Source organism: Serinus canaria, chromosome Z (assembly GCF_022539315.1).
Source record: "Serinus canaria isolate serCan28SL12 chromosome Z, serCan2020, whole genome shotgun sequence".
Taxonomy (NCBI): Eukaryota; Metazoa; Chordata; class Aves; order Passeriformes; family Fringillidae; genus Serinus; species Serinus canaria.
The window spans coordinates 35197323-35213365 of NC_066343.1; the positions used below are offsets into that span (position 1 = coordinate 35197323).

General features: G+C 39.9%; 1 protein-coding gene across 1 annotated transcript in view; it reads left to right on the forward strand.

Annotated features, from left to right (window-relative positions):
- SHC3 (SHC adaptor protein 3) overlaps positions 1–14511 on the forward strand; it is a 52763-nt gene extending 38252 nt beyond the window's left edge. The window contains exons 7-13 of the mRNA XM_050986888.1: positions 1418–1469; positions 5398–5524; positions 6571–6724; positions 7713–7809; positions 8683–8877; positions 10985–11280; positions 14294–14511. Coding sequence (XP_050842845.1) covers positions 1418–1469; positions 5398–5524; positions 6571–6724; positions 7713–7809; positions 8683–8877; positions 10985–11280; positions 14294–14422 — 1050 coding nt within the window. The 3' untranslated portion in view covers positions 14423–14511. The remainder of the gene's footprint in view (positions 1–1417; positions 1470–5397; positions 5525–6570; positions 6725–7712; positions 7810–8682; positions 8878–10984; positions 11281–14293) is intronic.
- The last annotated feature ends 1532 nt before the right edge of the window (positions 14512–16043 follow it).

Here is a 16043-nt window from a genome sequence, read left to right on the forward strand (position 1 = left end):
CCTCGTAGTGGTCTCTTGGGATCGATGCCAAGCATGAGCTGGTCCCTCAGAGAGTTTCAGGTCATGCTATGGGAAACTAGTACAGTGAGACAAGGGGTCTGTATTATTTGCTACTATAGACATAGTCACCTTTGTTTTCCCCTTACTTGTTGATATGCATACTTATTTCCACTGTAGTCACTGCCCAGACTCTGTGCCACAGGATGTGCAAGAAATTATGAGACAAAATAGTAGGGCTATGCTTCTTTAACAGACCAACCTCCCTCTGCTTTGTCTGAGTGCCTTCCAACGCTGCATTATCTGACATGGTTACACATCTGTCACCAGGGCCCGTGACTGTGCTTTATCACTTCCCTTGCTCTCTCCTTAGGAAGGAAATTGTGTAGACACTCAGTACAGTGATTTGTTTTGGGTGGCTGCTGGTGGCGTGTGCTAGCGCTAGAAAAAGCTGTGCTGAAGGAGTCTATCTTTTAACTGAAGATTGATGTTTATTATGACATTAGGTCTTGGCATAATTGGCAATGATCTTGGATCAGTCGCCTGAAAAGACTTTGTGTACACAGCCAGCTGTAATGTATCCTGTATATCCCTTGGGCTTAGCCTACCTGACTAGCCAGGCATGTCAGGAAATACCAGATCTAACCAGGACTTCCTGATTGCATCAAGACAACATGGCATTTTTCAGATATATCAGCAGGCCCAAGTGTTTCCCAGAAACCCAAGCCTTTCTGTTTAATCTGCATAATAATAGAAGGCTGCACCATTTGTGCACAGGAGCATAGGAGTGGCAGGAGAGGAAGAAAAACAATCCTGCAAGAAGATGTCTATGTGCTCTTGCCAGCAAATCCACCAGGCATGTGGCCAGAGGTGTGGCAGGGAGCAGCCTAAGGGCTGGGGGAGGCGTGCAGGGGTGCTGGGGGTCAGAGCCAAGCAGTGGCTTAGCACCACTGTGCCATGTGGCACTGCAGTCAGTAAACACCTGCTTGTCACACATGAATAAATGCCATTGCTCAGCATTTCTGAGGAGCAGTGCTGTTACTACCACTCTTTCTGCTGCAGAACCAGATGATTATTCATGTTATGAACCAAAATCTCTGGGTACTTTGAAGATAAAGACTTTTAATTCTATTCCCTCCTAAATGTGGCCTGGGCCAAATCCTACTGAGTTTGTTTGATTGATGGAAGAGATTTTAAAGTTCTGCTGGATTAGATCACATCTGTAAAAAGGAAAAGTGGTGTGATGAGTCCCAAAAGCCATAAATTTTTATATGGGGTTTAAGTAGTAAGTACCTGTAGAGCAAAATATTCATTTGGGGCTCTGCCCAAAGGACTGTACATACTCTGGACTGTGATCTTTTACTGTAATCAGTGCAAATATGCTTTTGCTTTCATTGTAGATATCTTAATTTTTTGACAGGATACTTCAGACTATATTGCATATGTAGCTAAGGATCCTGTTAATCGTAGAGGTAAGTTATAAATATCTATTTCATGTCTGTTTTTCCTTTGAGAAACACTTATTATTCATGGTTTAGCTCAGATAACACCCCCCTCCCCCACTTTCCTCCCCTGAAAGACATGAATGTAGAATCAAGGATGGCTTTTGACAGAGCCATGGAAAGATTGTGTAGCAATAAGAAGCAGCAGTTTGTTTCTCAAGCTTGGAAGAAATAGTTCTTGCCGCTAGTTCATACACAAACATCACTTTGATTCTCTTCATCTCTTAAATCAAACACTTGCCTTACTTGGCTGTGTAGGCATCTAGGCAACAGCCAAGTCTTACCTACACCCAATCACTTTGCAAGAGCTAAGCAGACTTCTGATTAAGTCATCTGATGAGGCAGCTGTATCTGTTAGGTCTTCCCAGTACATGCCTAAATCTTCCTGGCAGAATCAGATTCTTTTTCAAGTAATTAGCTTTACAGCCAGCTTGCTGTAATTCTCTTTCTCAGTAATGTGTTATTCAAGGTTGTATTGCTTTAGTAACAATCAGTCATGGACAGGGACCTGCTTGTTGATTGTGTTCACTAGGTCTTAATGCAACATACAAAGTACTTTGTAATGTACCTTAGAATCTATTTACTATTCACAGATCAAAGAGAGAAAAGAACAGGCTATCTCAAAAAAAAAAAAAAAGAAAAAAAAAAAAAAAAAAAAAAAAAATTAAGTACTTCCAGCAGGGTTTCTGGAGAATTCAGACACTTTAACTCCAAAATGCTGATCCTGCAAACCCTCAGCTGCCCACTCTGCCATTGGCACAACTGACCCAGTAGCTTCTGTACGTAGTCATCTTTAATGATACCTGAAGAATCTGCTGCATCCATGTGCAGAGATGGCCAGACTTGAGGATAAATAAATAATACCTGCACTAAGCATACTAATATACTGAACATAAGTGAAATACCTAGAAAACTTACAGGGAATGGGAGGTAGGGAATAGTCCAGTTCTTTGCAATGCTCGTTCCATTACAATATCCTGTTGGAGAGGCTCCAGTGTCAGACTATGGAATGCATGGTGCAGAGCTGCTCTCCAGCCCACCTGCTTTAGCAGTACCCTTCTGCTAAATCCAAGACTGATTTAGCTGTTCTGAGAGATCTCAGTCAGTGTAGCGACTAGCACTCTAGACAAGATATTTGCTCTGTAGGGCTTGGAGGAGCCCTGTGCTCTGTCTTCTGTCATGTTCCTTCTGCACTGTGTTCTTCCTGTTCCTTCTATCTTACATCCTTACCTTCCCGTGACTGTTCCTTGTTGAGCTAGGCTATCCTAGACTGAGAAGTCATCTGAGCGCCTGACATTGTAGTCAGGTCAAGTAATTTCTTAGTTTTCTTTATAAAAAGATTGACTGTGTAGCATTCCAGCTGCAGTGCACATCCTCCATCCTTCAAATAATTTCTCTACCTCTTTCCTTCATTTTCCTGCAGCTCTTTTAAAAAGGTATGTGATATCTGCATAACGGGGGCTGTCACTGTAGCACAGAATGCACCTTCCTATTTTTTCTTCCTTTTGTCCTCTTCGTCAGCAGGTTCCTTCTAAGCCTTTTTGGTGCAGTGAAGCACTGTTACCTTATGTGAAATTCTTTCACTCTGTGATCTTTAAGCCTTCAGCATTATGCCTTTCCTATGGGTGCTTCCCTCACTTGTCTGTATACATCAGTGATTTGCAGATCAGTGACTTTGTACATCACCTGTATTAAAACACATTCTTTAAAAGGATCTAATTTACCAAGGGACCTGAATCGCCCTCTTACCATCCCCTGCTGTTCTGTCACTCTTTGTGTTGTCTGCAAATTACTTTAAAAGAGGATTTGTCTTTACATCTGTATCTAGCAAAAATGTTACTGCTGCTGTTACTGATGCTACCCTACCACCAATGCTTGCATATTAGACTCATTTCTTCACTAGGATGGAAAAGCTATCTTCGTGCTTTGCATTCTGGATCTAGCAAGCTCAAGGCTGTCTATTTTCTGCTGTAACATTCACAAGAAATCATCTCTGTGTGAGCCAAACCTTCTCATCCTTTTACAAGAAGTGTATCTCCTACCTGCTGAAAGTCCATTCACGTATCCAAGGAAACAGGTTACTCATTATGTCACCTACTGAAACTACTTAATGACTCATGCTTCATTTCAGCTCCAGAAAGATTTAGCAGTGAGCAATATCGCCTCCTTAAATTTCCTCTCTAGTTATGGAGTGCAAACATTTTAGCTTTGTTTGGCCTAACTACTTTTGGTCCACGTTTTCAGAGAGATAAATGTGCACCTTCCATGGGGGCTGATTGTTCAATGCCAATAGCAGTGTTGCAGAGGGCATAAAAAACCAAATACCTCACTGCTAGTCAGGGATATCTGCCTCTGTCTTTGGACACATGGAGGTCCTGTTTTTGTCTGCTGAATCCATTTTCAACATGTAGCTAGGGGCATTTTCCCTGGATGAGGCATTTCAGCTTGCTGGTTGGCACAGCAGATACTCTAAGGTGAGAAGAGAAAACCACTGCATTCTGCTTGGCACTGTCACTGGTGCCATCTCATGCTGAATGAGGTGGTGGTGGTGGTGGTGGTGCTGCTGCTGCTGAGGAAAAGACAGCAGACATTCCATACTAACGACTGCAGGTTTCTTGGCCCTTTTTCTGGCCTCTCCAGAAGTCTATCCAATATTTCAGCCTCTGAAAAAGTAATATCTACACCATCTTAGTCTCCCTGTATTACTTCAGCTAAATGTCATGATCAACCCTTATTTGTAGGACACTGGCATCCAATGCACTGGGTTCCAGTAAACTGGACACTGGGTATGTACTAAAATGCAGTTTTTCAGCTGAGGAGTTTATATTCAGGCTATTAAGCCAGTCAGGGGTGAACAAATCAGTAGCTTTGAGCAAGAACCCACTTTCCTGTGGCAGGACTTGGAAAAGAACCAGTTTGAAATCCAGTCCAGGCTATAGGCAGTAGACAATATGCTTGTCCAATTCTGAGTATAGAAAATTAACTCACAAGGGCTTCTCTGGATATCACTGGGATGTTGTTCAGTGAGATCTTTAGCTTCCATCTCTAAACACCCATCTATGTTCTCGCAGTGTTGAGCAGTGGGAACTTCACAAGTTCACCTCTTTATGTTTTCACATAGGATGAGACCTCCAAGCCATTCTCTGGTTTAAAACCAGGACAGATATGTCTGCTTAGACAGCTGATAAAGGCCTCTCAGTCTTTATAGGAAGAGAGCTTATGTTGCTATCCTCCCCCTTTACTGCTGCAGTGGGTTCATATAAGTTGCACATCGGGAAATACTGGAGCTAATCAGGTTTCTGGCTCTGTCCTCCTCAGAAACCCTACAGTTTGCTGGGAGTGTCTCCATGCAAAAAAACAGGAAAAGGTACCAACCTCTGTATTCCTGGAATAAGATCAGGGCTCATTATCTAGGAAGTATCTGCGGACACTGCTCCTCCCTCAGACTGTAATTTGGGAAAAGAGAGCAGCTTGTGGACTTGGGGTGATTAGATGTAAAAGTGAAGTAACTAAACTGAGGAAAACAAAAAAGGCTTTTATTGTTATTACCATCTATTGATATTTGTGTAATTTCAATTTAAAGCTTAGAATTCTTACATAATATATTGCATTCAGATAATAAGTGAAATTTTGTGAGTTTTTTTTCTGTTCAAGGACTTGTTAAAATAGCGGAGCAGATTAGTGACCTTGTCTATTGCAGTTACACATCAGTACAATTTTATGTAACCTTTAAAAGTTGTAATTGCCTGAAATTCACAATATCAGAATTGGGTTTTACTGTAATGTGCACATCACTAATAGAGCAACTAAGCTTGACATGTAGGTGTTTTGTCATAGGTCATTGCAATCCCACCATGACATAAACAGTGATTTGCATGTGTCAATCTTTTTCACTTAGCTTGTCATATACTGGAATGTTGTGATGGCCTGGCCCAGGATGTCATCAGCACCATAGGGCAAGCATTCGAGCTTCGATTCAAGCAGTACCTGCAATGCCCTTCTAAGACACCTACTTTATCTGATAGGTGAGTGCAATTGCAGAAGACAGCTAAAGGACCTTCTTTAGCTTTCAATTTACTTGATGAAATGTTGACAATGTTGCTGGGCACAGACAGGACTTGAATACATAAAAATTATTTCTGCTGTATTAGCGAAACAGTGTTTACCTAATGAACATGGAAGAAGTACAGTCAGTTTAAGATAGGCTATGGATTTCACAATGATGTTAAAATGATCATGTGTTTTGTGCTGTAGTTAGTAGGCAGAGATGGATGGCCAAGAATGGTTGTTATTTGTGCCATTTCCTCATTACTGTCACAGCAGCTTTGTCAGTTTAGATGGAGTAGGTCAGACTGCTGGGATTCCAAAATGACTAATGATGTTTCGGTATTTCTCATATTAGGGTGATGTTTCTAGGAATGTGATGTATTGCAGGGAGGATTGACTGCACTGATATCTGGAGTATACAAACTTTCCTTGTATATGTTCAAAAGGCTGGGATACAGCATTTTGTTTCCTTTAGAGACATGGATTTCTATGTGCTTACTAACATTACAAGAAACCCTAGTGAAATTTTACCCTCTGTAATCTCTTATATCAGAGCAAAAACAGGTATATAGGGAATATATAATGCTGCTATCCTAATCTGGAAGCATGCTATATCACTTCTCTTGACTTTGTGAAGTTCTTGCAGAATTACATTGGTGATAGAGCAATCATAACTAAAGACAAAGATTTAGAGCCTAGTCAATCAAGCCATAGTATTACAAGTACAATTTTAAGGTTAGATAAAGTTGTTTGTTGATACAGTTTATAATGGTCTTTAAAGCCAAGTTCAAACACACTCTTCTCAGCATAAAGAATTTGGTCCATTGCAAAGGAGGTTTATGTCAGTTTGTCTAAACAGAGAAGATTTGACCCATGATCCATCATTGCTTCCTGACTTACAGTGGTAGCTGAAGTGTCCCTACAATATGCAGTAGTGATACCCTGACAGGCAGTCTTAACCTGCTGAAAGTGTCTGTAAGTGCTTTACAAGCGAGAGCCAAAGAAAGCATTCTCTTTCTTATAGAGTGCAGAGTTTTGAGGACCCATGGATAGAGGAAGATAACGAGGCAACAGAGCATCCGTATTACAACAACATCCCAAATAAAATACCTCCCCCTGGTGGATTCCTTGATGCCAGGCTCAAAACAAGGCTTCTCACTGCTGCAGACACACCTCAGGTCAGTATAATTTCATTTCTACTCTCCTGCTGATTGATCCAAAATTTTTAAAAGACATGTGTTTTATGGTGGATACCTTGGGTCTGTCTATAATTCACAGCCCTTCCTGTGTGGCCAGTTTCCATCTGAATGGCCATTGCAGATTGAGGGGGCAACACATTAGGCAGGTTCATAACAAATTAAAGGAGGTGAAATCCTCATGGTATTAAAAGATTAACTGGGTTCAAGGAACAGAAATCCACTGGGGGCTACTACATTTACAGAAACCACGTCTGCTTCAGAGAGTATCAAATAGTGCATATTAACTGGGAATGATTTAATGCAGAATCGTTTAAACAATCTAGTGCAGCCTTTACTAACAGTTCAGTATGTTAATGACTTGGGAGTGATCAGTATTCAGCCAGGTTCCTAGGTAGGTTTTCCACCTCATGTTGAACTAAGGTCAGCTTGACTAGTTCTACCAGCACTCCTGTCAAAAGTTTGACTGCAGTATCAATGTAGCCCCCTACAAGGTGTTTTCAGATCCAGCCCAACTTTGCTTAAATCCAGAGGGGTCCTGTCTGTAGCCAGTATCCTCCCCTCAGTGCCCAAGCGCATCCCCTGGTACCAATGTGAATCTTTCAGCTTATGGTGTGGAGAGTGCTGGGGCTGTCTCCTGGTCCCCCATGTGTTTCTGTGGAACACTTTTCCCAGTAACAGCTTGACAAGACTTGCTACCTGAGTACAAGCTAAAGAAATGATGCATCATTTGGTATCATAGCGGGTCACTAAAAGCAGAAACCAGGGAAGAACACCTGAAGGTCACTGGTAATATCTTACTCTTAAACAAATGTATTTGGGATATATATATATTCTGAAATTTTGATGAATTGGAAAGGAAGAGTGAGGGTACACAAATTATGTCCAAGGAAATTGGCAGGGCCACTTGTAATGTGTCTGAGCATTTTAAAGGCAATTTAAAAATTCCTTGCACGTGTGTCCATTCTAGTCTGCATCAGGAATGGGAGGAGAGCAAATTTATTATCAGAGCCATCACTTAGGAGAAAAATTCAGTGAAGAATGGCATCATGGGCCTGTTAAACAAGGTGAGTTTTGCTACTTTTAGCTGTAATACTGCAGGTGGTCTTGAAGGGCAAAGCATGTGAAAGTCTGGTGCCTCAAAGCCTTAAGGCAATGAGCAGAACTTGGTTGATAGGCTCCCTTTGTCTGAGTTTTAGTGTTGATACCAGTGAAAAACATTTAATAATTACCTCTGGATAAATTATTAAGTGCATACCTTCATGAAATATTTTCTTCTGCAGAGCACTCCATAGATAGAATTACCTCAATTTTCAGCTTTCTAACTTTCTATATCTTAAAACGCCATGATATTTAAGGGTCTCCTGCATGATCTGTTTTGAAAATGTGACCCACTAGGGTATGCAAAATAGAATGTTTAAATGAAAAGCCTAAAGTGAAAAGTTTAATTCGAAATGTGAAGCAATATTCTCTACTCAACAAATAGCAAATAGTGCATAATGTTCCTTTTATTGTCTTTGAATTTCAAGTAATTTCAAAACACATATAAAGATTTCACCCCATCCAGCTTTATGTGATAACTTTACTGTGTTTCTAGGGACACTTTTGTTCAAAGGCCAGAATATATTACCAGTTGTTAATCTATACACATTTGAGGGTTTTATACCTTCTCCTCCTCTCATGACTCCCCAACAGAATATAATTTTTGAAATTCACAATCTTTATTTACAAAGATTTCCTTTCCTCCTGGGAAATAGCCCCACCATGCCCTCATTGAAACACAGTTCTGAATCCATTAATTACCACTTTCTGTACTAGATCCAGCAATTATTGACTTCAAATATCCCAGTCCAGGAAATTTTAAACCTGTGGTGATGTGGTGTGTTGATAATTGGTCAACTGTTCTGTCAATAACAGATAAAGAGTCTTTACTTTTCTAGGATCTCTGGATATTTGTAGTATGTCAGAAGACAAATCAGAAGTAGCACCAACAGGAGAGCTGCCAATATATGTAAACACCCAACATATAAATAGAGAAGATCTATTGGCACTTCAGGCAGATGCTGCAAGTGCCTTCAGTGGAACAGCAGAGGATGCTGAAGCAAGCAGCCCAGGAAAGGATCTGTTTGACATGAGTGAGTTCCCTTCCAATTCACTTCCTTTCTAATAAGTGACCAAATATGTTTATGCATTAGTTCTGTATTTTAAAAAAAATCAGTTTTTGAAATTTAGTGTTCCTGGTGTAATTATGGTGAATTTTAGTATCCATTGTGGTTTCATGTTGGACTGAACTAAAATAAGAGTGGCTGAAGACTTGGGGCTAGTCTGTATAACATCTGAGTTAAGGCTAGTTGCAGTCCATGTTATCCTTAACATCACAGGCAATTATGTCAGAAGAAAAATTAATCAGGAAGCTTGCCATACGAAAAGTAAAGGAGGGTGAAGGTATGGATGGGTGGAGAATAGTCTTCAGCGTGTCCTGTGAGTATGTTATGAGGAAGTCAATGCATATATGAAAAGCTTTGTGCTACAAGAAATGTAGCATGGAAATTAAAGTACTGACTTACCTCTTACTACTGTCCTATCTGTTCCAACTTTGAAGGCAGCTTTTCCTGGATCAGAATCATCACCGTAGCTGCAAAACCACAGCTTAATCATCAGGCAAAGTTTGGTGTTGGTGCTACTAGTACACATTGTTTTCAGCCTTGAGAAGATATATAAGGTGAAGAAATAGTGAAAGCATTTGATGCACAGAAAAATGTCTTGGGTTTTTTAACTATTCCTACCTCAAATAAATTGCTTATCCATGATTTATTTAATTCAGTTCACATAATTAAAAGGCAGTGAGACAAAGCAGTTGGTGCCTAAAAATTATTTGTAAAATAAAATATCTACACTGCTTTTATCTTAGTGTAAGAAAAACCCCATTTTCCTGGCATGTTTTTGCTGAGATATGGCTCTATTTCCACAGCTTAGTGAGATGTTCAGTTGAAAGAAAGAAGGAGGGAAGAAAGCTGAGAGAGTATCTGTCTGTGAATGTAGATCTGAAAGGAGAAAAATCTGCTGTTTGAAATCAGGGATGTTAGCTGTTATCAGCCATTGGAACATCAGAGAAAAGGAGTATTAGAAAATGTGCCAATTAGCCCTAAGATGGTGGTTTGTTGGATAAACATATGTTGGACTCCGTGTAGACTGTGGTATAGGGAAGACATTTATAAGCTTCTTTAACTAGCTGGCTGAGATATCAATAAATGGTGGCAGCACAATATTTTTCCTATTTTTTTGACCTAAACTATCCTGTGGCCCCATGCAAACAGGGCTTAGTACTCCTTGCATCTGAACATTCTGTTTAGAGCTGGTGTATTGCTTCACTGTGCTGCTCTCCAGATGTCCTTTTGTAAGCCTAGGGGCACAGAACAACATTTCTTTTTGATATGTACTGGTGGGCCAGATGAAGGTCTTGTAATAGCAAATAGCTTCCAAGAGGTCAGTACAACATGTAACAAAGCACCCTGTGCATCCTCTTTGCTATTTCTGTAAGGCTGCTGGGATCCATAATGACACTTCTTTCCACTCAACTCCACGGTTGCGCTGAGTTCAGGACTTAGCTGAGGTTTAAAATATGCTTCCCCAAGGCTGGTTTTAACTAGGCAAATGGTGTTAAATGTGTTAACCTGTGTCTGTTTTGTGAAGTTCTCTTCCTGAATGGAAGCTAGGAGTAGGCTGAGTGGTGAGGGTGAATGTTCCCTACTAGACATAGCCTTGGGCTGGAGACTCAGTAATGGATAATTTTTAAATGAATAACTTGTTTGAACAGAGACCAGATATGAGTGTAATGACATTAGGTACCCCTATTATTCAATTTATTTGAAATTAAACTGTCTGACATACCTAGAAAGACTGAAGGAAAGATTTGCCTGCTACCAGATTGTATAAATACAGCTGTTGACAATAGCCACTACTGAAATAAACCAGGCCCTTTAAAAAAATCCTGCCGAGGTTCAGCCTGATTTTTATGAGTATCATTCTGTGCATAATATACATTTTAAACACATTACACTCCTCAGTCTTAATGTATTATATAAATCAGCAAGTCTGTTAGTGTATCTTCCCTCGTTTTTTTCATAAAGAGAAGCGGTTGTTATGCAAAACAAATCCAGTTTAAAATGACCAGAAAATCACCATTTAGCTACATGATTTACCTCTGAATGATCCTGGTCTTGTTTCTATTTTCATAACAAGAACCATTTGAAGATGCTCTCAAGAATCAAACATCTGAGGCTATGTTGAAGAAATCCACCTCCATGGGATGCACCAGTCCTCCTTTATCCAGAGCAGCTGTCCGGACTGAAGCTGAGAAGCTGAGTACAGAGCCATGGTATCAAGGAGAGATGAGCAGGAAAGAAGCAGAACAGCTGTTAAAGAAATGTGGAGATTTCCTTGTGAGGAAGAGTACCACGAATCCTGGCTCATATGTGCTGACAGGCATGCACAAAGGACAAGCCAAACATCTTCTTTTGGTGGACCCAGAAGGAACTGTAAGCACTGACTCCTCACTAATAGAGGAGGTTCTGACTCTATTCATTTTCTCTAAATGCCTTTAATCTTCTTTACACGTATTCACACTTCTTTACACTTATTCACACTTTACCATAAGCACCACCTCATATCTCTGATGTGCCATCATGTCTCTAATTCTCTCCCTGATGCCTAGCAGAAGAACTAGTACATGATTTCTGCACATTTCAGAAGACCTAGTACATGATTTCTGCACATTGCATGGAGCCTTAGGGACCTGATTCCCAATCAAGTTCACACTTTGACCACTGCTGTGCAGTCTTGGTCAAAAGTGCAGCTAAGCCACTTCAACATTCTTGCTTAAGGAAGGAGGTTTGGCTAGCTTGCTTGGCATCTCTGTTACCTGGGATATGGATCAGGCCCTCTCTGTTTTCCTGCATGTATGCCCAGGAGAGAACTGGGGTAAGCCTGTTCCATTCCTTTGCTGCAATAAAACTCGCTCAGCTGATGAAGGGACTGCCCACAGCAGGATGGATGGGGCAAGGGAGCTCTAGTTTTCTGTAGCTGTCCTGTCCTGCTTCTGAGGAGGCATAAACTCTTCAGAGAGATTGAAGTCATTGTCATGAATTTTATTCTTGGCTTCTGGTAGCTGCAAGTAGGCAACTCCTTTTCATGTTTAAAGGACAATTTTAGATAACCACCCCCAAGGTAAGTGAGAAACTCCCATAAAGGAGTTGGCCTGTTGGCATCTGAGCTGAGAAAGCTGTGGCAGAATTCCATTAGTCCTGCAGAGAATGTATTGCAGGGGTGAGGAGCATCCATGGTACTTGTTGCAATTAGTTACATTTGCCACATGAGGCCAGCACTTTTGAGGTGCCAGCTGCCTAGGCTTGGGTTTGATGGGTACACCAGCCCAGGGGAGTGGCTTTATGCCTCTTGATAGGCAGCCTCCTTTGCTAAAATTTGCCAAAATTAGGCTACCTTGTTGACTCCTGCAACTCCCGTTAGAGGCTACTGCATGGGAAACACTGCAGTGTAACCTGGCAAGTGCAGGAATGCTGTGTCCCACTGGGAGCTCTGCTGCAGTGGCATGGAATACACAGGTCCTGTGATGATTTCCAGGGCATTTTTTTCCTGTACAAGCTGGAGGGGCTCCCCCATCTTTGCTGTAATTTGCTGACCTCCTTGGTTAGGGACCTGCTTGTTATCTGCACCTATCCTTCCCTTAGCCTGCTTGTATCATCACGGCCCAAATGGCTCTGAGATGCCTGGCTCAGGAGGCACTGTTCCAGAACAGTGATTTTATGCAACTGTGGTTAGTTACAGACAGCTGTGCTGTCTGTACGATTTGTGGGATCTTGACACAGCTTCTGAGCAGCCCTATTTGCAACCTGTCAAAGTGGAGAATCATCAATAACACGCCAGTCTGTGACCAGCTGCCGCAGCGTGCCGGTGGCCTGCATTTCATCTGCATGGTCTCAGCGGGATTGTTCTTGAAGACTGATTCACACAAGTGTTGTCTGAAAATTAATTTCACACACAGTACCCGTTGACACGTAACAGGTCTTAAGGGTGTGTTCTCAGAGCAGAGTTAGCTGTCCAGTTGCTTCTGCTCTCATCCAGCGAACAAAAAAGTAAAAAAAGGAAAAAGAGATCCCTCATTCAGATAATGGAGGCTTAAAATGGAGGACTGCAGGATTGTTTTACATTTAGAATTAGACCTCTGGTGATGGCAGAGTGTCTAACTTACGGTAAGAACATATCAGACTACAGATAAATAAAGTTAGTTCTTTTTTAAAGACATCTTTTCATTTTGAAAATATAGTTTAATTTTAGCTACAGTGACATTTCAAAGCACAAAGCAGAATACTTCAGAAATTGGGAGAGCCTTTTGGTTTCCTTCAGTGATATAACTATGTACACAGAAAGCATCATATGCCATCAAAGTTATTTGTGGTGGGTTTCTTTTTTTTTTTTTTTTTAATCCTGTGACATCCTGTTAACCTTTTAGCACTTTTTACAGGACTTGATGTTGAAACTGAATTATTTCAGGAGAGGTGTCCACCACAGCATGATATGACCTTTGAAAGTTTTAACACAAGTTTTGCTCTCTTCCTGAGAAGAGATCAAGGCAAATAGACAACATTCCTTACTCAGAGCAGTGCTCACAGGCGTTTGCTTGAGGCAGTGTAGAGCCAGCCCTATACGAAGTTTTAGTGCAACATGCTTGTTTGAGGTGGATCTGTGCTCTGCCTGTAGCAGCTGTGTGCCTAACTCATTTGCAACATAGGAAGGAAATGTGTTGGTGAACATTTGGCTAAATAATTAGAGATTTTTTTGTAATACAGATTTGGTTTTGGGTTCTGATAATTATGACTGTTTTATCCTGCAGTATCAGTTTCCTCCTATCATGGGTGGACTGTTATATACCAGCAGAATGCTCCTACAGAGGGCTGGCATGTGGGCTAGAAAAATGATTTTTCCTGCCCTGAAGTGTTTCAGTTCCAAAGGCACAGGGATGTATTGTGCAGCATAGGACAAACCCAAGCTAAGAACATATGGTGTGGATCACTTTCTAGGAAGAGAATTTTTGAGTAGCAGAAGAAGAAAAGCACAAAAATGCTGAGGTGTACAAAGCAGCTGTTTTCTGACATATCTGGCATGAAAGCTCTTTCTAATTAAAAAGGTACAAACATCTCAAAGAAGTAGGTGGTCCTTTGGAGAAGAAAAATCTGACTTACAGTGAAACAAAATCATGAACAGATGTTTTCAAGCAGACCTATACAGAAAGAGTAACAAGAGTAGGCTGGTCCATGGAATTGCATGCAAAATATCTATTTGGTGAAAATAGGGGGAATGAGAGGGAAAACAGAAGCCACACTGGATAAGTGCCAAATTGCCACCAATTTTGATGGAAGAGGGACCAGTTTCTAAAATATGATTTTGTCATTTTATTTTTAGATAATTTTAATATTAAGCTGAGGGGGGAAAGTACCTTACTCTTTAATCTATCTTCTTATCCTTTTTTTGAAGGTTCGTACAAAAGATCGTGTCTTTGACAGCATAAGTCATCTCATCAACTATCACCTTGAGAATAATTTGCCTATAGTTTCTTCAGTGAGTGAACTCTGCCTGCAACAGCCTGCTGAAAGAAAACACTGACTCCAGATAACTCTTTTAGTTATTGCAACTTGCAAGCTATGACTGGTAGAAATTGCAGATCTGAAAGGAAAATGTACATTAAAAAAACCCCCACATACATTTCACAAGTATGTTTTATTTAAGTTTAAGAAGCCCCATTTCATATGGTCCACTTGAATGTTTTCAATGCTTTATGTGACATGAAATCACATCAGAAGCCTTTCTTAAAAGTAATTTCAACAAAATTGTTCAGATTCTCTAATGTGAATGTTGATAGTGTATATACACATTATATATATAAATACAGTATATATTTATATTTTTCAAGTCAGTCTGTTGATGGTATAAAACTATCTTCTGTGCCATGTGTTTTTACCAAAAGAAAAATAACAAGTGTGATTGTTCAGATAAAAAAATAGAATTCAGCAATCTCAATTTCTTGAGAAATTTAATATTACAAATCTTATTTCTGATTTTACCTAAGAAGCACAACTATGGGGATTACAGATGGATTATGCTAGTTAACCATGGAAGGAATCTGAATTCAGTAACTAGTATTCCAACTCAGAAATTTAGCATAAAATGTTTTTTAAAAGCATTATTCACTGTCACTGATTTCAAAAGGATTTTATCTTTCTGATGTCAAGTTTGAATTCTTATATGATGCTGTTCAAAACATTTGTATCTCACTTTAGCAATGATTTGGTGTGATCTCTATGTGTACGAGGTGTGTGCTTTGATTTTTCTAATGATATTGTAACTGTATACTGTAACTTCAATTTTTTAATTTCAGTGCTAAGGTTATTTATAAGTAGTTCTCTGCTTATGGTGAAGATCTAGGTGTCCTTGAACTAACAGTCTCAAAAGAGATGTTTCATACTGATTAGACAAGTTCAAATAACTTGTATTTAATAGGCTTTATACAAAATGTACATGACTGTTCAAAGACATATCTGAAAAATCTTTTCTTCTTATAAGCAGTAAAAACTATCTGAACTCAGTGGTCAGTTTTGCAAATGATGTCACTTGCATTTACTTGCCAAAGCATAACTTCATTTTGGCCTTCAGCAAGTGATAGGTATTGGAAATACACAGTTTTTCTCTAAATATCAAGTTTAAAAAGTACACATACAATAAAGACACATTTCTAGCAGCAATGCCCTTGACTTTTTGGTACTGGGAAAGGCTTTAAGGGATGTTTGTACTGTTCACATTTAAGCATTATATAAAGTTATTTTCCCATTCTATGACTCTTATTATGAGTCAAATTCAATAGACACAGTTCCTGTAAATGCAATGCTTGTGCCAGAGTCAAGATTTAGCCTTCAGCAATCCAAGGTCTTCTCTAGCACCAGTCTCTCAAATTAAATCTTCAGACTTGATTCATAAAAACTCAGCAGGGTAAGTCTGGGTTAAGTACCTGCCTACCCCACAGTATACTTAAAGTTACATTTGGTTCTAAGAATTTGCTACATTTAAAAATTTGTCACACCATAATCAAATTGGCTGAAGAATTCACTTAGAATATATTCAGCAGGACTGTCATGTTAAAATTCTGAAATAACTTTCTTGAACTTTCTGCTTTTAAATATGGTGAAGTTACAACTTGAAAGTTTGATTTTGAGTAATCTCAAAACTGAAA